This window comes from Echiichthys vipera (genome assembly GCF_963691815.1).
Source record: "Echiichthys vipera genome assembly, chromosome: X".
NCBI lineage: Eukaryota > Metazoa > Chordata > Actinopteri > Perciformes > Trachinidae > Echiichthys > Echiichthys vipera.
Genome location: NC_139825.1, coordinates 37,845,030 through 37,868,966, shown reverse-complemented (window position 1 = coordinate 37,868,966; position 23,937 = coordinate 37,845,030). Strand labels below are relative to the sequence as shown.

At 40.1% G+C, this 23,937-nt stretch overlaps 1 protein-coding gene across 1 annotated transcript; it reads left to right on the top strand.

Moving 5' to 3' along the window:
* The first annotated feature begins 978 nt into the window (after positions 1–978).
* Positions 979–23,623, top strand: eogt (EGF domain-specific O-linked N-acetylglucosamine (GlcNAc) transferase). The gene is made up of 16 exons (XM_083939778.1): positions 979–1,027; positions 3,418–3,659; positions 4,369–4,469; positions 4,752–4,860; positions 5,193–5,287; positions 5,380–5,484; positions 8,083–8,189; positions 8,338–8,441; positions 10,308–10,400; positions 10,815–10,886; positions 11,653–11,739; positions 20,871–20,939; positions 21,277–21,338; positions 21,502–21,621; positions 21,981–22,083; positions 22,367–23,623. The coding sequence occupies exons 2-16, from the start codon at positions 3,456–3,458 to the stop codon at positions 22,511–22,513; spliced, it is 1,578 nt and encodes a 525-aa protein (XP_083795904.1). The 5' UTR covers positions 979–1,027; positions 3,418–3,455; the 3' UTR covers positions 22,514–23,623.
* Positions 23,624–23,937: the final 314 nt, after the last annotated feature.

The window sequence follows — 23,937 nt, the reverse complement described above, 5'->3', positions numbered from 1 at the left end:
CATTCTTTATACAGTCCATGTTTTGCACAGGTACACAGGCTTTTACAAGTATGTAAAAGTGGGACTCATACAATTGTATTAAAATTCACAAACACTATACATAATGAAACATGCTGCATTGCCTATAAGAGAACAGATGTGTTTAATATAACGTGAAACAAGCTACATTTGGATACAATTATAAACTTAACAAGGGGTTGTATAAGATTCGGATAATAGTATAAATAGTTGTAGTTGTTTTTTTAACCTGTTGCTAATTCATAGCTGCAGTGGTGGAAGAAATAAAGTAGCAATACCACACCGAACAACTACTCTGTTAAAAGTAAGATTAAAATCATTTCCCCATGGGATTATTAAAGTACTTCTGATTATAATTCTGCATTCAAAATGTTACTTAACTAAAAGTACAAAAGTATTAGCATGAAAATGTACTAAAGTGTGTGTACAAAAAGTAAAAGTACGTATTCTGCAGAAAAACCTGTTTCAGAATAATATATGCGATTGTAATCCACATGAGCTTAATGTAAATATGTAGTATTGCAGTTGATAAAGGTCGGGCTAATTTAAAGTATTACTTCTGTGTAGCTTAATCAATAACAATATATCTATTTTATTTGCTGATAATATTTTTATTGAACATTTGAATTTGTGAAGTAAATAGTAACTAAAGTAACCAAATAAATGTAGTGGGGTAAAGAGTAAAATATTTCCTATATGAAGTGGAGTAGAAGTAAAAAGTAGCATAAAATGGAATTAATCAAAATTGTAGTTAAGTACAGAAATTAAATGTACTTAGTTTCTTCCACTACTCCATAGCTGTAGCCTTTTGTATGTCAACATTACAATAAAATGATCCTTTACTAAAGTTTGCAGAGCATTTCAAATCAATGTAAAGACAAAGTGTGGTGCACAGCGCCACCCAGTGCCCGTTAACACTTATTACACACCGGTATAAGATTTCCGGTGTTATGGCGACCACCGGCAACATCACCGCTTCAGTCTGGAGAGCAGGCTGCTTTGCATTCAGGTAAACTGCCTCACACTTAAAATCAAACCAACATCATTACACTGCCATTGACATTGAGTTTTGTACCCGTTGCAAGTACCGTGGAAACATAAATTATATCTCCCTGCCCTGCTCTTTCACCGCCACATCGGTACAGCTTGAATGAACGTTTGCTTTGTCAATAACTAACGGTAGTTAACGCTAACGTTACACGTTAGCCGCCACATTAAATATGTAAAACATTAGCCTCCAATAAAGTATTCTCCCTTTTTACTCCCTGGAAAAGAAAAGAGCAAGTGATGTGTTATTATCTGTGTTTCATTAAGATGTTTTTGAAGCCTTATTTATTAAAAAGTGCTCCTGAAGGGCTGCGACGTTAACGTTATCTTTAAGCGTAACCTAACTGACGCGAGCTAAAAGTTTTATAGGTAACGTCACATAATTAGCTGGCTAAATTAAGTTTGCTTCTTCTCTGAGAGCCCACTTGCGACAAGAAAATACGTGGATATAACATTAAGGGACATATTTTACTACGTTAGGGATTATAAAATACCCTTTACGCCACATAAATATTTAAAGTAAAGCTTATATATAAAGCTATAGTTAGCTTTAACTAATGCTACCAGAAGACGGGAGCTCGTCAGCCCCGTGTTGTATTCACGTGTAGCTTTACTCCTGAATTATCTCAGTTAAAAACATCCTGTCACAATTCATATCAAAGTGCTTTTTTACTGGTATTTGACCCCTTTGAGATGATTAGTGATAATTTAACTCTTATCAACCTATTGTTAGCAAAGCTAACTGTATAGCCTGTATAGTATTTTTTAATTCTGGTACAATCATACACAGCAACATCAGCCATTGTTATACAGAAGCAGTGTTGTAAAGCAACTAAGTAAAGTACATTACAGTACTCAAGAACTGTACTTTGGTACAATTTTGAGGTACTTGTACTTTAATCAAATCAAATCAACCTTATTTATGTGGCACTTTTAATACTTTTCAGTGGCACAAAGTACGTTGCAGAACAAAACAAAAGAAAAGCAAAATATGAACAACAAAGAAACACCATGAAAACCCAAACCTTCCACCCCCATAAATATCAGACAGAGATACACACACACACACACACACACACACACACACACACACACACACACACACACACACACACACACACACACACACACACACACACACACACACACACGCACGCAATAACTGCCACAGAGGAGACATGGCTGGGCAGCGAGATCTGAGGTTACTTGAGTAGATATAGATAGATGGATAAATAACTTTATTTATCCAGAGGGGAAATAAGGCCATCGTAGCAGTGGTACAATACAATTAGAAATGCAAAATATAAAATACAATAAAAGTACAGTATCGCAATTTAAAACACTATATACAATATACAATGAGATGCTTGGCCGTTCTAGATAAAATATAATATTAAATATTGATTACTGGACACAATGGAACTAAGTGGGTCTTAAGGTGCAAGATAAAGAAAGAAAGGTGCATTTTTATTACAGTGGTGGGATTTAAGTAATAAGTCACTTAAATTATGTGAGTGTATAGCCTGAACGTTGCTGTGAAGCGTTGTAGAGTCTGATGGCAGCAGATAGGAATGATTTCCTGTGCCGTTCTTTAAGGCAGCGAGGTTGAATGAGTTGAGTTGAGTAATTCAATTTTATGCTACTTTATACATCTACTCCACTACATTTCAGAGGAAATATACTTTTTACTTCACTACATTTATTTGTTTACTTCAGTTACTAGTTAATTCACAGATTAGAACCACAAAAATTATAAACAAATAAAATATTATATATTGTTATAGATTAAGCTACACAGCAGTCTATAAAGTATTTTTTTAATTAGTCCCACCTTTATCAACTGCAACCTTAGATATTTACATTAATCTTTCAGTAATTATAATCCCATTATGTTGTATTCTGAAACAGGCAGTTCTGTATGAGTACTTTTACTTTTTGTACTTTAAGTACATTTTGATGCTAATGCTTTTGTACTTTAAACTAAGTAACATTTTGTTGCTTTGGGCTGTGTTAGCACATGCATAGGCTACTTGAGGCTTCAAAAAATGGCATGGATCATGGATAAATGACTGTGTTGGCCACCTGGAGCTGCATAGGTCAGTGTTCCCAGCCAGCAGCTTTCATTTGCCCCTTCAGTCTTAATTATGATTGCCCAGACAACAGTCGGAAAAAAGGTCAGTAATACTTCCTGCAACAGGACCTTTCCTTATGTTGCACTCAGATCCGGCTGGAGCTAAGTTCCCACACACTTGCTTGTGCCCACATGCTTGTAAACTGTGGTGTTAGGCTTGTAACCAAGATTACAGAGTGCAAGTCTGTGTCTGTGTCTCTCCTTTTCTTTTTTTTCCTCAGAGTGCTGTGAAGAGAGACATGTCTGTGTGATTCTGACTATGCTGCTCTTGGTAGCGCTGGGCATAGTTTTTTCTTTCACTGTGGTCTACACTGAGGAGGCTGAGAACACCAACCACAAACCACCAGAACCGCTGCTAAACTACAGCAGGATCTCCCTGCCGCCAGAGCACATACCCTACTTCCTCTACAACAACAAGAGGGTCGCCAAGCAATGCCGCCTGGATCCACTCTGCCCTTTTAAAGTAAGATATGCACTTTTCACTGTTCACTGTTGTTTTCAATGTAAAGTGGTTGCACGTTACTTATTTTTGCTGTATATGAGAACAATCTCTCACAAAGCACTTTGTTAATTGACTGTAAAGTGCTATAAGATTAAGATCTTGATTAACATTATACATTATGATTGGTCAGAATAGGCAGCACTAAAGTTGCAATTTTGAATGATATAATTTCTGTATACAAAAGGACATTGCTCTCCTGTAGCTTGCAAGTACACACAAACAAAAATCCTGACCCTTTGCCTGTGGTGTCACATTGATGCTCCATACAGGATGCGGTAGAAATGTTAAGAAAGATTGCTGTGGCACTTCCCACATAGATACATATTTTTCTATCTTTTTGTGTGTTAGCACGCATGCAACTTGTTTAAAAAGTAATAGAATATTTAGAGCATATTATTCTACCCCAACTTGAGCAATGGATGAGAGGAGTTTTACAAGTTTCACAATTACAATTGTAGTAAGAGGAGTACTAGAGAAAAACATGTTTTAGATACTTACTGTTGTGGTACTATTGATATATGTAGCAACTCCACAAGTTTAGTTAGCTCAGTTAGCGCTCTCTCTCTCTCTCTGTCTGTCTCTCTCTCTCTCGCTCTCTCTCTCTCTCTCTCTCTCTCTCTCTCTCTCTCTCTCTCTCTCTCTCTCTCTCTCTCACATGTTTTTCCAACAGGATGCACTGCAAGATCTATCTGCCTGTTGGGGCCACGAGAAGAACTGTGATCCAGGGAAGCGCTATAGCTATCCAGTCTGTACCAAAGCTGACCCTGCATGGTACTGTTCTTCACGTCCCATTCTAACACACTTTATGTTCTCATTTTGTCCTTCTCAGAAGTATGATGCAGTTGACATAATTTACTTTGCACACTCTCTTGGGAGCCATCCATGATGTGTCAGGTGCTCAGCTGAACAAATTACAGTAATATTTTATTCATAGGTATTGAATTTACTAAACCACAAAAGAAAAGTAAAACTGTACTCATTCATAGCATGCATCATTGATGAACCGTTATGGTATTTGGCTTTGCTGATCTTCCTAAATCTCTGATCTGTCAGGGCCCGTTCACTGGAGGCAGCCCAGGAGCTTTTCTGGAAGCAGGCTGATTTTGGCTACGTCAAGGAACGCCTCTCAGAGCTCAAAACACTTTGCAAGGCCAGCAAGCCAGTAAGTCTGCTGATTTCCTCAGTTCCCACGGGCCTAGTGAGTCAACAGGAAGAAACAACAGGTAGAAACAGACGCAGTGTTCACAGTGTTGAACAAAACAGTCCACAGACAATAGTCTGGAGCATAATTTGCTGTTCAGGAGCAGTATTGTAGAAATAGTACAGAGACCACTTACAGTCTTTACGATCCAGATTTAATATCACTTTTTTTAACTGATAAAGAAAGTGATATTCTTTATCAGTTAAAGAAAGTGATATTCTGGCCTGATACCGACAAAGATTGTGATTGTATTTTATATATATATATATATTCTACTCTTAATGTTTTTCCAGGGGGACTCATCATTAAGATGTAGTAGCCACACTCGCTTCTGTAAGGTAACTAACCTTTACCTGGACCTCCGTAAGCCACGCAGAAGTCATGAGAGGTCAGTATATTTTGAAAGTGACATGCAAATGAAAAAACATTGCACTGATGCATATGATGGTATCTTGAAACCCATCCATCTTTATGTTGTAGGTACAAGGAGGACTTCATTCAGAAGGGGGAGATTGGTGGTTGTTGCAGACTGAACAAGCGAGCACTTGCTGCCGAGGGAGAGCACAAGAGCCCCTTGCAATCTTGGTGAGGCAGGACACACAAATTCACACACTAAATTACTGACTTTTAGACAGTGACTTTGGTATGACCTCTTGTGAATTGGAGAAAACTTTATTATCACAAAAAGAGGCTAAATATCACGTTCCCTGACTGGGAATTGAACCCCAGCTGCAGCAGGGAGATTACTGAACCCTAACATAATCATAACTTTTGAATGCAGTTTTTGAAATGTACGGCGTACATACATAGGTTACTTATAGCTTATATATCCTAATGAGGCTGATTTTTAAATTGCTTTTTATGGTTCTATGTTGAAGCATTAATTACACAGAATTATTTACACGTGGACTACTGTGTATTCCTTGATCTGTGAACGGCAAGTGCTGAAACATGTATATTTTTGGACAGGGCCTGTGACATCTAACCTAGGTTTCTCAATTTTTTTGTAAGACCACCAGGGACCTCTTACACAGGAAGTTAGTGTGTGATGCATCCATGCAACGGGCAGGATAGGACTTTTTGGATGTAGTAACACAGACTGTCACTAGGCGGTGCTCTGTGCACTTTTGCCAGCATTTTGCTGAACATGCCTCTGTAGGAATTACTGGTATGTGCTGAACGGCTTAGAGGTAGCTAATGTCCTGCCTGGAGAATTAGCAGCCACAGAATGCGTCATGTCTCAGACCAGCCACCTTTCATTACAGGGCAAACTGTGCTAACGGTTAGAGTTGTAGCAGCTTCCCTCTTCCCCTGCTATAGAGACTTGATCAATGACAGAGTTCCGGCCATGCCCTTGCTTTGAAATGTTAAACAGAACTAATGAAGTCAGTCCTCCTCACCTCATCGACAAATAAAATGTAACTCCTAGACCACAGCATACAAATTTGATGTCTTTCAAATGATTCTGCAAAGTTGTTTACTAATACATAGCTTTTCAAGTCTGATGTCAAAGTCTGATGTCATGATCATATTTCTTAAGGTAGTGAAAAACACATTGCTGTCTCTCAAAGCTCTCAAAGCAGTCCTGAAAGGGGAGGTGGGGCAAGGCAAATCTGGAATCCAGGGGTGGGGGTGGGGGCTGCTTGAAGAACAGTGGCAGCTGGAGCTGCAGCATCGGGCCAGTGGCGCAATGGATAACGCGTCTGACTACGGATCAGAAGATTCTAGGTTCGACTCCTGGCTGGCTCGTTAATCTTTTTTCCTCTGCTGTGTAAACATCTGTACACATTTGACTGTACCTTTTCTAATCTTCTGGATTTGGCACACCGCTCTTAACACTTAAAACAATCTTCTCTGTCAGACCTGTGTATAATAGCATAGAAACATGTTCTTTGCTACCATTCATTATTCATTTGATTCTGTTACACAGGTGACTGGACATATCCTAATCTCAATCAGACCTGCCTGAAACATTGGTTCTGTAAAGCCTGTATTCAGTAGACTTATTTCTTTTAATTTAAAGGGCCTGCCAGCAAGTGAGGTTCCTGGATTTCCAGTAAATATCCTTGTCATGACACAGGTGTTCAAATTTAAATGTATTTTTATGATATTACTTACACCTTAAGCCATATTTATAAATGACAGTTCAAATCAAGTGGAATTTGTTTTGTTTTACAGAAAATCCATCTCATTTCATGAAGCCCATTAAAAGAAGTAGAAAGTCAACATTACTGTGCATATATTTATCAACCACAGCAACAAAAGTTTGATCCTTTAATAGCATTTCCACTGGGCTTCTCTGTTAAGACTGCTCTATGTGGTCGCTGCTAAATTTTTAGAGCACAAATAAAGGGGACCTTATGAAAAATTGTTTGTTTTTCAACACCCATTATTACCTGAAATGAACTGTTGTGTGAAAGCCTCAATTGACTGAACCAAAATACAATCACATTCTATGTCGGTATCAGGCCTAATTAACCTAATAAGCTCCCTCAAAGTGATGACCAAGGTAAAGTTCACCTATTTACAGTAAGGCAGACAAGTGCAATGGATAACATATCTGACAACACAACAGAGAGTTCTAGGCTGAAGTGCTGTCTGGCTTGTCTCACATTGTTCCTCATTTGTGGACATAGGGGTGCTTCAGTGACTTTAATAGACTAGAACACAGTGATCTTTGAGTGAACAGAGTGATCTTGCTCATAATTTGCACCTAATATAGCAATTCATAATATCATATTCTAATATCATATTCTATGTTGTGGTATCATTCCTTATTCATTTGATTTTGTCATGTTTCATTGCATTCTTCAGTTGCACTTTATATTTGAATGGTTTTCCTGGGCGTAGCTTTCATTATCTTGAAAGACGCATTTCACAAAGTTTTGATTTCTTCTGCCTGGATTTTTAAGTTGTCTATCACTTCTTTATTCTCAGGCAAAACTACTCACTCCTTCTTACGCTAACCTTTGTATAAAAGCATCAATAGTTACATCCAAAATATCACATTTTTGTTCATTGCTGTCTGTCAGTTTCAGTCAAGCTTCAAGACATATTTTCCAACCATACATATACAGTAAGAGCTTTAAGTCATCTCACTGTTACACGGTGTTCCACCTGTGCCATGTTACTGCAGAAATTCTGTTTACAATACTAAATTGATGTGCTATGCTGTTTTTGTAGGTATGCTGAGCTGCAGGCATACACAGAGCTGGACTTTCATCCCATAGAGGATGGGCACTGTGACGTCGTTATTGACAAACCCACTGTTTTCATGAAACTGGATGCTGGTAGGTAATGAATAGTCAAATGACTCAATTTAAAGCCCTGCATCCAAAACAGGTGGATGCAACTTCAGAGGGTTATACCTCTTTTAGTTACCACACTTAAAAACAGACTGATGTTCACAAAAATAATGCTTGTGTGTTTTTATCACAGGGGTAAACATGTACCACCACTTTTGTGACTTTGTCAACCTCTACATCTCCCAGCACATTAACAACTCCTTCAGCTCTGATATCAACATCATCATGTGGGACACGGTGGGTACCTGATGTCTCCCACTATAGTTTCAGTGGAGTGCAAGGGGTAATCTAGATATTTCCTCATATGTTATTTTGGTTACTCTTTATATTAATGTCCTTGTAATAAGTGTAAGTTGATAAGGGTATTATTATTATTATTATTATTATAAGTCCTTATATTTACATTATTATGTGTTAATATGACTTTATAAGTGTTAAAATAATGGCATCAAAACATATTTATTGATAGATTAAATGGCATTTAGAAGAAACATTATTATGTATTTATTAACAGTTAATTGTGCTTTCAGCAGCTACTGCATCTTAAGCGAGAACAATGCCTTGTTAGGGTTAATAAATTCTTTATTATGCACTTACTAACAGGTTTTTTGAAATAAAATGAAAAAGAGAGCAGGGATGACAAGCAGCAAAAGTGTTTAAAAATATGCAAATAAATATGTGCTTATAAATGTCTTATAATCTAACAATAAACATGTTTATGATGCAATTATCAACACTTATATAGTCCTTATTAAGACATAATAATATTAAAACGCATAGTATGAAGGGTTTTTAAGGCCCCAAATTACTTAATAAGTAACGCTCATTACAAGAACCTTAATATAAAGCAATACTGTTATTTCTATCTAAGGTTAATCTACACATACTGTACGGTTAAAGTTGTCAGGCGTAATACATCCAGTTAATTGTCTGTTAAGTTTCTATCTATCAAAGAGTGAGTTAAAACAATGGTGATTGATCATATGAAAGCAGAAAAATTGATCCGAGTGTCTGTGGTGACTTTTCTGCTCTAAAATCAAATGTGCCGCACAGTTAGTACTACTTTTTACCTCAGTCAGCAGCGGTTGGTCTGCCCTCCTAGCAGCCGGGAGCATGTGAAGGCATCACGCCGCATCGCGCAAGTTAGAGCTATATCTTACCGCCAAAGCTTCCGCTAGAAACAACGTATCTAAATTCTAATGGATTACAACTTTAAGGAAACATAGATAGGGGAACATGCCTGATATTACCACTGAAAATGAAAACAATTTATCAACGATTACTGCCCTTTATGTCACCTTTACAGACTGAAACAAAAGAGAATAATTGTTTAAGATGCTTATGTCATACTTTTATTTCGTTGGCAAAATAAAACACAAGGTAGGATTTTTCATGTGCCCTGCCTCCAGTGAATTGGTGACTGCCTCTTCGATCTACATAAGAAGTAAATGAAGAGTCACACATTGGATCTGTTCTCCGGTCACAAGATACAACTAAAGATTTCAAAATGCTGATGCATACGGTTGTTTTGATTAAGGGAATTTTGGTAGACGCGGTAGTATATTTTAGCCCTGTCTCTGTAAAACAACCTCTCTTGCACTGGTCCCCTAAATAACATGAAAACAAAGAGTCATACAAATATTTAAAGAGTTTGGTGTCCAAGACAAATGAACCAAAGTACCTCCATTGTACTATAGTCTACAGTACTGTCACCGTTTTTGTTTAACAAGTCAGTCGCACATGTGCCCGATGAAGACATTTAGGGGAAACAGCTGTTGAAAAACAGAAGGCTTTATAGACAGCCTCATCCGGCCCATTGTTCCCCCAACTGTGCACAGAGGGAAAGCGGAAAAGGGAAAGAGAAAACTGACAGGGAGGAGGAAAGCAGTGACCTTTCAGCACAATCTGCACGCTGTTATCCAAACAGTGGCAGACTGTCAGATAATAGTGTGATAACACACTTTGTATACAACCAAATTTTGAAAACAGATGACTCACTATGGCACTGCCAAAGGCTATAGTTGATTTTCATTTTATTGGTTTGTTTTTCCTCTCAGATGTAACATTAATTTGATTAACTTTCCTTTCTATGTCTTTTCCCAGAGTTTTTATGGTTATGGAGATCTGTTCGGTGAAACATGGAGGGCCTTCTCAGAGTATGACATCATCCACCTGAAGACCTATGACTCAAAAAGAGTAGGTATAATCTCACCTCTGGATGGTCATTGTGAACCCTGTCTTTGTAAATGTCTTGAACTCATCACTAACTGTTGTAAGGTTGTTTAGAATGACCACCCAAACTGATTGGTAGTCTATGAAAGTTATTTAAAGCCTGAAGAGTGCTGATGCAGGCCCCCTGGTACTTGGTTGGATTTTCACAGAAAAAATCCTATGGCACACAGGGAATATTATGTACACTGTATCCACAAGCAACAACAAGGGTGTTGATGAAATCTATATGTAATAAACTGTTAAATTAGTTTGTAGTTTATGTAGACCCAAATCACGAGTAGATTGCTTGCATGGTGCTGCGTCTGTAACATATACGCCAACTGATTTCTGTGCCATGTTGTATACTGGCTTCATTGATCTATTCACACTTGTCCACAGGTGTGTTTCAAAGATGCCTTCTTCTCCCTCCTCCCGAGAATGAGATATGGCCTCTTTTACAACACACCTCTAGTAAGTTACCCCTCATGTATGTGTGTGTTTGTGCGTAGCGACTAACCAGATGCACTTTACATATGCATTTGCTGTCAACAAATTGCAGTGTCTCATACTCTCGATGCTACTTTTTGCTATTTAAATGTTTATGTGATTTATTTTCATCATGTGTTGCCCCCACCCTACATGCACAATGATATCTGGTTTAGTCATAAACATACAGTTCAGGTCAAATATTTATGTGATATATTCAAAAGCTCAGCAATTGCTTATGTTATTTAAATGATAATTCCAAGGAGATTACAATAAAGATGCTATCATGTAAATATGTGTTGTCCTGTGACTCCAGCCTTGAGGTGTGAAATATTGATAGGTCATCAAACTGATGCTTTTGATTGCCCCTGCAGAACATGTCATGTTTATATTCATGTGCTCACACTACAGCTGCAGTGTGGCAGTGTATCTGTGAGATTCTTAGACTTGAGAAATGCATAGACTCATATGATATTCATTCCAGGGAGATTAGAAATATGTTTACAATTTTCGGATTCCCCGCAGTGTTTTACATATTTTTCAGGGCATTGCACTAGTGTGGCTAGATTCAATTTACCTTCAATTCATTTCAAATCAGAGTAGATTTTCAAAAGTACAAATATTGATACATTTTTGCATGACTATATATAACCAAAATAGTCATTTTAATACCCTATTTTAAATTGAATGAATGAAAAATAAATTGCATTTATGAGTGAAATTGACACTTTCTGTGGTGTGTTGATGGCAGATCTCAGCCTGCTACAGTGAAGGGATGTTTAGGGCATTTTCCCAGCATGTCCTCCATCGACTGAACATCCCGCAAGATGGGCCAAAGGTAGGAAGAACATCAACATCTGTTACTTTTATATTATAATCTTGTTTATATACATGAGATAGACAGTTTCATGAATACCTTTATAATCCAAAACATGACCGATTCTTTCACCCCATGGTCCCTGAAGTATATTTTTGTGACCATTTTTCACAAGCTACATATCATCCGAACATTCTGACACCAAAATTGCATTTTTCAGACGGACAAATCCTGAGAAAATATGATATGTCTGTCTCAGCACACATTTTCACAAGATCTTGCAGCACAGATATGCCAACATCAACAAACATCTGTGAACTCTCTAACAAACTAATTGATTTAGAAAGACATTATGTAAATACAACTTTTCATCCATTCATATCGCGTTTACAACACTCACTTGCTAATGATGTGGAAGTTTATAGACATACTGTTTCATACCATTAGTGCAGCTTCATGACTTTCTCAAATCAGTCAAGACTGTGATACATGGACTGTTTTTAAACAAGCCAAAGATCATTATTGCTACAGTCAAGCAGCTTTCACATAATGAAGACACAGAGGGAGCGACTAGGAATCGAACCCTGGCCCAACCCCTAGACCACCAGGGATTGTTGTTTGATATTGTAAATGGTAGACCAACATATTCTGCCCACTTTCTAGTGTAAGAATGCTTTTTTTTGGATAATGAATGACAAATAATGTCCTGACATATTATCCCTCTTTTCATTTTATTTCATATTATCCGGCGTGAGAGTCCCATACAGTAAACAGCCTGCCTCTATCTTTACCACAAGAGCATTTTAAAAAACTGTGTGGAAAAAATTAAACAAATGCACTTAACTGCCCAGGAGTTTCTGTAACAGCTCATTATTTGCTGCAACAAGCTTCAGCATAGTCACTCTGTCTCTCCGTCACTTTTCTTCCTCTCTTCCCCTGTGAAATCAAGCTGCCTTAAGTACAGTTGGAAATGTTGAGATCATAACAATAATCTCACAGAAAACTGTAGCCTAATCGTGTAATGTGTCTACTTGTGCAACATTAGGGGGTTTAAGAACACAACAGGACATCAGACAAATGTGCCATAAGTGTCACTCCCACTGCTGGACAATCCAATTCGCCGGAGTTGCCTGAGGCTATGTGAATGCAGGCTTAGAACTAGGGAGCTAGCAAGTTAAGGTCCAATTAATGTCAGATCCAACTGATTCGGACATGTGCGTTCTCACATACAGCTCCGCCAGGTGATGCACGTGTGAAAGCGGTTTAAGTGAAGCTTACATTGTAAATTTCATGCAAGTGATGGTTTATCTCAGTGGAAATCTTTCAGCCTAAGCTTTGTGCTGCTGACAGCATTTCCTCTTTGCCAAAGCTATATTTCTGTTGTTGGTGTATGTTTTTATTCTCAAATAAAACAAGATTGTGGTACACAGATTTCTGGAAACAAGCCAGTGGTCGTTTTTACTAGAGTTAAGAACAGGCATAAATTGAGCTTTTCCTGACTGGGAATCGAACCCTGGCCACGGCAGAGAGAGCTTCTAGTCCTAGCCAATGGAGCACCAGGGAGTTGACTTGTTTACTTAGTGTGGATGAAGAGTGGTTTCTTTTGCTGTGACACCAAGCACAATATAGTATAAGGTGACTTCTTTTATTGCTCTAAGCAAAGTCATTTTGTTGAAATTACAAGCCAGTGTCATCTTTACCACACAGTTTGTGACATAGCAATGGTATATTGTATAACAGGTTTTAAACTCTGCACACAGTATAAAACATTCCCTGATAGACATTTAAACCCAGACTACAGTGGAGAACTGCCACAGAATATTCAGCAATAGACGCTTGTTCATTTGTTCATTTGTTCATTTGTTTATTTAGTGTTCTTTAAAAATCAGTATGTTCCCAAACCTATATGAGTGAAAGAAGATGCTGCCACACAATGATAACAGCACTTTGACAAACAAATCAAGGCTTTGACTAATTCACTGTGATCGATTACCTATCTCAAGCTTCAAATCTCTGCACGGTCATTGTCATAGCCTACTGTTGAGTGGATGAGTGTGAACCACTACTTGGAAAGGAACAAATCAAAATTGTCTGCAGTATTATAAAATGAGTGCATTTTCTGGGAAATTAGCTTTAACATGGAAAGCCATTAGTAAGGTTCTTCACAGTTCATCCATGAATAGTCATACTGCATCTCTACACATTTTATATTGTTTCACAGAGAGGGCGTGTTATTATAGTAACTCAGTTCCCTGGTGGCTATTGTTTGGCATTCGGTGCTCTCACCGTGGTGGCCTGGGTGCTGTGGATGGATACAGTCTTTAATTCCATAAAGACTAAATACATGCGCATTATTTTCACTGCCATGTTCTCATCCAAAATGCAAGCTACTTTCTGCCACAGACACATAAACAGACCCACTATGATTAATAGAACGGAAAGGAAGATTAGTATTTAACTCTTTTTAACTGACTTATCTCTTTGTTTACATTATATGTCCTTATGTAGAATTGCCTATAGTCTTGTAGATGACTGGTGTTATTCCAGTCTCCATTTGAGTCTTTCTGATGTAAGTGTAATTCCGGCGCAAAATCATCCCATGGTCTTTTTCGGTAATTACATACATCAGATAAGCCATCAACTCGTTTTTTTTTACGTGTAGAAACAATTAACGGAGAAAACCGGAAGACTAACAGGCAGGCGTGACTAACACACACACCACACAACCACTGATATTGCTAAAAATAATACCAAACCTCTGTAAAAGCATGACAAGTATCCCTACTCATAAAACGAAGCACCAACAAGGTAGTTGGCGAACCCGGAGTTTATTAAAAGAGTTTTTTGAAAGACCTACCAACTGGTCCAGTACAGTGCGGTTGATAGATGATGAGGATCCTCCACAGCAGTCACACAGTGTTTTGCGGTATTCAATGACTCCAGGTTACGCTAAAAGATGTCACTCTCTTGGCAGCATAAACATTCTTTTTCGGTGCCCATGGGCTCACAGTACATGCAGGCACACTAAAAAAATGCCTGCACACCAAGAATGTCAATGTTACCTCTACCTGTAGCCCCTTCTGGCAACAGACATCCCCACCTGCTTGCATGACATTTCGGTCCTGCAGGGAAAGTTGCTGTCTAACTTATATTCTGCCAAACTGCCACAAACAACATAATGTATGTGTTTTGCTGGAATAAATTATCAATAGACTCCTTCCTTTTCAATTGCTTTAGGTTATCGACTTGAACAGACTTTACTACGAGAGGAGCTGGTACAGGGGCCAGTAGGTTAGTCTTTCAAAACACTCTCTTTATAAACTCCGGGTTTGCTAACTACGTTGTTGGTGCTTCGTTTTATGAGTAGGGATACTTATCATGCTACTGCAGAGGTTTTGGTGTTATTTTGAGCAAAATTAGTGGTTAAAAAAAGCTGTTTTAATGCCTTCACTGTACTGCCCCATGCTAATCAGTGTTAGCCATGTCCGACTGTTAGCCATTCTCCCGAATTTCTCCGTTAATAGTTTATACACTAAAAACTGTCTTGATTCCTTATTGCTAGAGATGCACCGATCCATTTTTTTCCCGATCCAGTCCGATACCTGGGCTGAGCATATCGGTCGATACCTGATACCGATCTGATACAACTGCTGAATAAATTAATCGTATACCTTGCCATGTGAGTGAAGGCATCATGCTTGACATAAACTTTAGCCTTGTTAAAAAAGGTAACAAATTAACACAGACATAAATGTACTTAATATTATTTATTAACAAATAACAAAGTGTACATTAGCAGAAAAAAATAAATAACACTTCCATGTAAAGTGCACTGCAAACAGACATTTTAAAAAAGGAATAGAAAACCTTAACCGGTGAAACATAGAATTTAAGTGACTAGATCGCTGTAAGTGTATTGCTGTGTTTGATATTAATAAAAAAGAAATGACACAACCAGAATGCTGGATCAGCCCCATTCATCCGATATCCGATCCAGCTAATTGGTCAATATCGGAGCATCTCTAGTAATTGCCGTGAGACCATGGGATTATTTGGTTCCGGAATTACACCCTGTCATGAAAAATGGTCCCTGGTAGTCTAGTGGTTAGGATTCGTTGCTCTCACCGCCGCAGCCCGGGTTTGAGTCCCTTACCCTGTTTGTTGTTAGCATGCTAATTTCTGTTCTTGAATACATCAGTCCTCTGATGCACCTGAACACATCATCAGTGATGTCACCTGACATCATCAGATGTTTTGGGTCTTTCAAACGTCAGACATCCTACTCAGGCGACCCACCCACGGGTGATCAAACCGGGCTTGTGTTAAAGTGGCATTCACTTTTCGCCATGGTTCTCCTCTCCGAATCCAGAGCCATCTTGAGGCTTTCTCAGCTGCTTCTGTGATGTTTTGGATGGCTCTGCTCCTTGCTGTTCCTGTGATGCCCAGGGCACTTAGGGCTTTGTGGAGCGAGTGTCCCACAAATCCTCTACTGCTGACTTCGATTGGGCATACACCTAGCCTTCCAGACCTGTGCACGACAGTCGTTGACCAGGTTATCATGGTTGGTCTTCTTCCTTTCATGGGCCTCCCCCAAGCGGTCCTCCCATGGCACCGTCAGCTCCATGATCAAGATGTTCTTTGTGCTCTCTGAGACCAGAAGGATATCTGGCCTCAGGGCGGAGCGGACAATGTGCTGAAGGAACAGCAACTGCTTCTCCAGGTCTACAGAGAGCTGCCAGTCTTTTGCTGATGCCAGGATCCCGGCTGGTGGCTCTTTACGGCCTGCCTTTGGCTGGTCTCCTGCTTTGACAAAAGCGATTACGCAGGTGTAACGGCCCTGGCTGAGTGCTTTTCGGCAGCAGCTCAGGATGTGTTCTAGAGTGCCTCTTGCGGAACACAATTGGCAGTTCGGGGTCTCCACTTTCCCCCAGGTGAAGAGGTTCGCCGGACTAGGGATGACATCATAGACTGCTCGGATCAGGAAGCTGATGCGGTGTGGCTCAGACTGCCATAGGTCCGTCCAGGTGACTTTGCGGTCCATGGCGTGCTCCCATCTGGTCCAGGCCCCCTGCTGCCCCAGACCAGACGCTTCCTTCCTTCCTCCACTGCAGTCCTGACCTCATCCTCTATCTGCCTGCGCGCCTCCTTCCCCTTGCACTCCCTGAGCTGAGGTGGTGTTGGGAACATCCCCAGGCCTGGTCTTCCATGGGCCACCTCTCCCACCAGCTCTCTGTGGCGCAGTCGTGATTCTGCGTCCAGCACAGCGGACTGGGCACTCCACTTCCTTCCCATCTTCACCACCACGCCTGCCTGGGCCACCTTTGGGTCCCCTGAGTCTCTGTACATCAGCACCTCTCGTGTCCGTGTCACCTTGAACTCCTCTTCCAAAGACTTCAGGGGCAACCGGAGCTTTGTGGTGTTCCGGTAGAGGGCGATGTTGCTGAGGCTTCTGGGCAACCCCAACCATCTCCTGAGACAGGTACTGACCTTCCTCTCCAGGGTCTCCACCGTGGAGATAGGGACCCCGTACTCGTATCCATGGCAATATACCATGCTGGTATATCCACACTTTAAACTTGCCTGGGAGGCCAGATCTGTCTGCTTTGAGCCAGCTGTCCAGTTCCTGGCAGGTTGCCTGGACCGATGAGGAGACTTTAACCATTGCAAACATTTTTTTCTATTTGGCAGTCCCCCACATAGTAGCTAGTGTCAGTCAGGCTGCTTGCATTCTTATTATTTTGGGTGTGTTATTATACATTTTCATGGATTACATTTATTTTAATATAAACCATTCAGCACAATCATAGTTCTCTTAGTAAGTGACAAGACAAGTCCATAAGAAGTATTGCCTTGTAGAACATACTTTGCATCCAGTGAACTGAACAGTAAAAGGGAATGACTTATAGTGAACATGTTTTTTTTTGTGGTGTTTGTGTGTCAGCCATTATTCAGACAGATAAAAACAAACAAATAATGCATGGACAGGTAAAAACAAGCCCCAACCTGCAACCAGACTACTGTTAGTGTTATTGTTATTTTCAAGCTTCTCTTAAAAAAAACGCCCAGATTATCGGCAGACAAGGGTTGCCTTGACAAGAAATCTATTATTAGTGTGAGAAGTGGACTGGATGTTTGTATTTTCCTCTGGCTTTGACAAATTACTTCACAGATTTCACAAAACAAGCCTGGGAGCTGTCTCTGAACACTGCTTTGTCACTTTTTGACCCTCCTGTGGGTCGACTCGCACATCACTGCTGTGTGTTGTTCTGCCCTGATGGCTGTCCCTTTTACACAGACATCAGTTGGCTCAGTGACTCCCTCCACTGCCGGCTCAGAGGCACAACAGTTCGGTTCCCCCATTCTAATTGCAACAGCCCTGTATTAAACAGGCAGCGTGAAAGGTGCTTACGTTGTTTGGTAAAATTATAATTGTATTTTAGCCCGTCACTCATACAATATGTACTTGGTGTGCAATATTTGCAAATCCAGTCCAACAGACAGTAGAGACAGGTTTGCTAGTTTAGTACCTGTACCAAAATAGCATGAGGGAAAGGAGCAACTGGCACATAGAGGTAACAAAACTTTGTCAAACAAGGCTATGAGTTGTTTGCTGTGACAGTTAACCTATCCTTACTTACGTTTCTCAAGTTTAAATCACTGCATTGCAAAAAGGTCAGCAGTAACACTGTACATAAATGTACATCCGATAATGACTCCTCTCTTGCCATAGCACTGATAAATTACCCAGGAGGATCAGGTTAATATCAGAATCAGAAATATTTTAATAATCCCAGGGGGAAATTATTTTTGTTACAAAACTCCAGATATAAGGTACCAACAACAAATATCCCTGGTGGTCTAGTGGTTAGGATTTGGCGGGTTCGATTCTCGGTAAGGGAGCACAATTGTCTGGCCTTCTGTTTAGGGATGTATCATTGGAACCTCCATGGTTGGAATAGGTAAACAGGGAAGTCACGTCATCACAAGTTATCAGAACCCTGCAACACAGAGCTGATAACGTACATCACAAATGTGTTTGTTTATTTATATGTAAATTCTACCCTTCATTCCTTTTCAAGAAGATGATCTGTGACCTTGTCGTACCAACTAGTCGTCTTTTCCAGGGACTTGACCAGTGTCCTCTCAATGGCCAGCAGAGCTAGGCAGCTCAAACGGCCTTTGCCCAGCTGGAGCTGCTGCGCCATGCTACTGTGAAGTGTGACCGCCTGTGAGTTTGAGTGACGGGGAGAAGCTCCGCAGCTGCCACTGCTCGTTGGGGAAAGTAACCGCAGAGTGACAGAACAGAGTTTCCAAACACAACGCTAATCGTTTTTTAACAAAGACAAAGTTGCTCAGTTGAGAACAACGGAATGAAAAACTTGGAAAATGCTCTGGTGGATGTTTATTCTATAAGATCGTTGATTGGCTCATTTAGCTGTCAATCAAAAAAAGATTCCGCCTCAGAGAGCTCATCCAATCATCAGGCCAGCCCACTGTCCCATAGACCCCCAGAGACACTGAGCGTCCGATGGGCGGGACAAAGCCCAGCATTTTCATAGCACAGCATATCCAAGAAGGACACCTCCAGACTGGATAAACTGATCAGGCCGGCCGGCTTTGTGGTTTGCATGAAACTGGACTCGCTGGTGACTGTGGCAGAGAGGAGGACACTGGACAAACTGCTGGACATTATGGACAATGCCATAACATAGAATGTTTTCAGAAGGAAATCTTTACTGATCAGGCTTCCTTGAGTTTTTTGAGCAAAGATAGATAGATATACCTTATTGATCCCAAGCTGTGAAATTGCAGAAGGTCATTCTGCAAGGTTGTTAAAGCACATTTTACACACAAGAGCTGAATGAGCCACCATGTGCAATGGAGAGCCAAGTCACTACGCTCACTTGTACCACTGTCATTACAATGATACACTCAGAGAAAGATCTTCTCATTGATTGTAGCCATCGAATCTCTGAAGTGACTATTGTTCTAAACCTGTCTCTTGATTTTAGCCTGCCAACTTCACACCTGGTCAGGAACTACAGATGAAAACAAGCCTCCTGGCTAATTCTGGCATATTTACAGAAAATGTTTATTAAATTCCCCTTAGAAAATAAACTGAATAAATAAAAAAGAAAAAAATAAGTACTGTACATGCACACACTTACATACTGTCACAGCAGTCCCAGACTCCTTATTCATCCTACATATGCAACTCTTCAGCACTCCTCACAGGTTTTTTATGATTCCAGGTTTGAAGTACTTGACTGTAGCTTTATGACCAGCAAAGCTCGATTACTTTCTCTTTCCTGTGGAGCAGCTCATTGGGTATTCATGGCCTTCACAGGAAATATGTTAAGAGGCTTTTCAGCGAGACACGGGGCTTCTGGCGATAGCCAGGCTGCGACTGAATGAGGGGTCTTCTAGGCCCCGACCCTCTCCAGAGCTTCTCCTTTCATCGCTAGATTAATGACACAGGCACACACTCACACTGCTGCTTTCCCATATTGTGTCCTATTCATCCACCTCTAATGTCCCTCTCCTCCTATCTCTCTCTTGTCATAATTTGATCTGCCGTGGTCTTGCTTAGAATGGCATCTTTTTCGATACATTTAAAAAAATAAGAGAATAATAATAATAATAATAATAATAAGAAGAAGAAGAGAATAAATGAGGTCTGTGTAGAATACATATACAGTACGTTGACTGTTTGTAGTAAGGTATTGTAGTTTGGGTGGTTTATTATGTACAGAAGATTGTACAGGTGGTAAGTTGCTGTAAATGTCATTAATTAGATTTTAGGATATGCCCCTTTTTGGTTATTCCCATTTGTTATAAATGTTGATGCCTCAAAGTCTAAATTCTCTTTCAGAACACAAGGTGGCAGTAGAAGATTATAGAAAAGCTTTTTACACACTGTATACTTTATGTGTATGTAAACTAAGAGCACATCATAAAAGAAAACATTTAATTCCACTTTAAAGAAAGAATACTAATGTGATTTTAGCTCATATTTCCTTTCATTTGTGCTGTATGAAAGAGACATTTTAACAAGAGGCTTTTTAGTTATTTTGAATGAGAATCATGTTTTCCCAGACACCTATCTTTTCTGTCCTTGGCTGATTGATTATTGGGTGCATTGCTGTTTTCAGGAGGGGCGTGTTCGTGTCACCCTGCTGGCACGCAGCACAGAATACAGAAGGATATTAAACCAAGTAGAGGTGAGTGCAGCACCACCCTCCCTCCCTTCTACTTCTAACTTTCTTACACGTCCTCTTTTCCCGCCATTCCATTCTGCCCCGTCCTCTTTTTCCTTTCTTTTGTCTTTCACTTTCCCTCTCTTTGTCTCTTTCTCTTTCTTCACTCTAAACAACTCTCGCACGCCCTCAGCCCCTCCTTTCCTCCATTGATTTACTGCCTACATGTGTTAAGTGCCTATTTAAAATCTTATTCGCTATAAAAAGTTCAAGTAAAAAGGCCTGTGATTTATATGGTCACTGCCCATACTTGTTTGCTCTCTCATTGATCAGAGAACACGTCCCTCTGTTGTTGTTACAGCTGGTAAATGCCCTCAAGACTGTGCCTTTACTGGAGGTCAACGTGGTAGACTACAAATACAAGTGAGTTATAGAGTGCTTGCCACATTACTGCAGGAGCTATTCAGTGCTGCTTAGCATTGGTCCGGGATGTAACATTGCTATAAACAGCTTTTTAAATGCTGCAATAGCGACAGTGTTTACACAATAAAGATGATTGATGTGTGACTCCCTGTCTGTCTTTCAGGGATGTCCCCTTCCTGGTGCAGTTGAGGATCACCCGCAACTCTGACATTTTTATAGGGATGCACGGGGCAGGACTCACACACCTCCTCTTCCTCCCTGACTGGGCTGTCATCTTTGAGCTGTAAGAGTGTGCGTGTGTGCGTGCGTGTGTGTGTGCGTGTGTGCGCGTGTCAGCAGGGAGAGCGATGGCAGCATGCTGTGCCCAAAGTACCCCTCAGACACTTGGTGTATGACTGTGAAATACTGTCTAATTAACCAGGCATTCATCACACCTGGCTACCCTGGGTAGAAGAACTGATTGGAATATGTGTGTGTGAGAGAGTGTTTTGTGTGTATTTTGGTAAGTGACACAGAACGAGAACTAAGCGTGAGTACAGCGAGAGAGAGAGAGAGAGAGACAGAAAGATGGAGCAAGCAAGAATGAAAGTGTGGCAGACCGAGGATAGCAAGAGATAAAGTGTCTGCATCTGTCCCTCCCAGATATAATTGTCAGGATGAGAGCTGCTATCGAGATTTGGCTCGGCTGCGGGGCATTCGATACGTGACTTGGCAGAAAATGGACAAAGTGCTCCCACAGGACAAGGTAGGGGAAACTCCCGTACCAGCCATTAGCTCCCCGACACCTCAGCGTGAGCTTTCTCAATTCATCTCACCTAACCCACACACACACATATAAACACTCTCATGCGCACATTTAATTATGTGCAATTATCAGCACAGCAGAACAAATGCACATACTTCATTGCTCACTTATGCTCTGTCATCTAATTGCAAGCACACCCTGACAGTACAAACCCACACCTGTTAATGCTTTTATACAGTATGTCTATTAATGTATAGACTTTTGTCTATCACTTCCCCTCCAGGGTCACCATCCAACCCTTGGGGACCATCCGAAGTTTACCAACTACTCCTTTGATGTCGGGGAGTTCATGCGCCTTGTACTGGAGGCAGCTGATTACGTCACACACCATCCCAAATGGAAGCGTCGTCCCCTTCACAATGAACTCTAGTGTCTGTGTATGAGACATAAGATCAACTTTTAGCATGAACCTGCCGTTTGTTGTGATCTAAAGACCGCTTCATATTTACAGTCACTTTTAAATATTTTTGTTAAAGTTACCTCATCCATCAGTGGTCTGGTAGAGTATTTGTCACCTCCTATCCGCTGGTTTATTAGGAATGAATGAGTGAAAGCAATATGGCGGACAACTCAGTGTTGAATAGCTTCCACCAGCTCCATTAGTGTCAAATCAGTTAAAGGACGAGGCGCGTGCAGTCTAAGCAGCTTGAGCGCGATAAGACGCGTCCTATGTTTCTTCATTACCTCCGCTGCGTCTGCTTCATTCCACACCGACAAAGTTAGCTAATGAGCAGCTGTTAAGGCGTCCCTTCACATGCGACATCTTGTCACATTTGATCAGTGTCACCTTGATGCGAGCCTCTTCAGAGCTATTGACAATCAAACCAGAGTTTCTGAGCACATCCAGCATACACAAGTCTAATATGATGTGCAGTATTCACATGCTGGATTCACACATATAAACTATTTTTTTGCAGTTAGTTTGAATATGTATTTAAGTTATGCTCAAGAAAATAAAACCTAGTAATCCCAAAAGTAATAGATAAAAGGTAAGTGAGACATTCCAACTGCCAAGAAGGATTTTCTTTTATATCAGTATTAACATTATGTGTGCAAGTACAGCAATAGAAACATGCATTCAAGTGTTATATCAGTAAAATTCAACAATTTAATGTTTCATGCAACTTCATGAATGTATTATTGCTTTGGTCATCAAAATATCCAAAATACCTGGCAGGCTTTTTAAATCTACCTTTTATTTTTGTCTTTATTCACAGTTTACATGATTTTCTTATACATGTTGTAACATTTATTATTTAAATGATGAATGACTCGTTGGTTTGACGGAACATGCCATTGATACTGATATCTATCTACAATCTATCTATCTACAATGGTGCTGCTGTTTTCTTTCCTAAAGTCTTTTAAGTTCTGTTAGTTTGATATTTTACAGTAAATTTGTCTGAAATTGACAGAGCACAATTTACATTTTCAAGTCTTTCTGTGAACTTGATGTTTTATTTATGGATGACACTATGTTGAACACGGTCAGACATTTTTGGTCAGGACTTTGCTTGGTTTGGAAGCAATTTCATATTCAAAAGCTGTGTAATATTTTGAAATAAATAATGCTGAGGCATGTGTTTCTGTCTGTACTGGCCTTATTAAGCATCACAGATTCATCTTAATTTAATCAATCATCTTTTGAAGTGTGACCTTGGAGGGGAAAAGTGAAGCCTCTTGCCGCTTCTTGCTGACACCAGACAGCTCTTTGCTGTGGGTTTCATTATTTTAGTGAGTTCAGGTCTGAGGAAAGAGAGAGCTCCTGGCAAAAGGGCACTGGTTCAGTTTTTA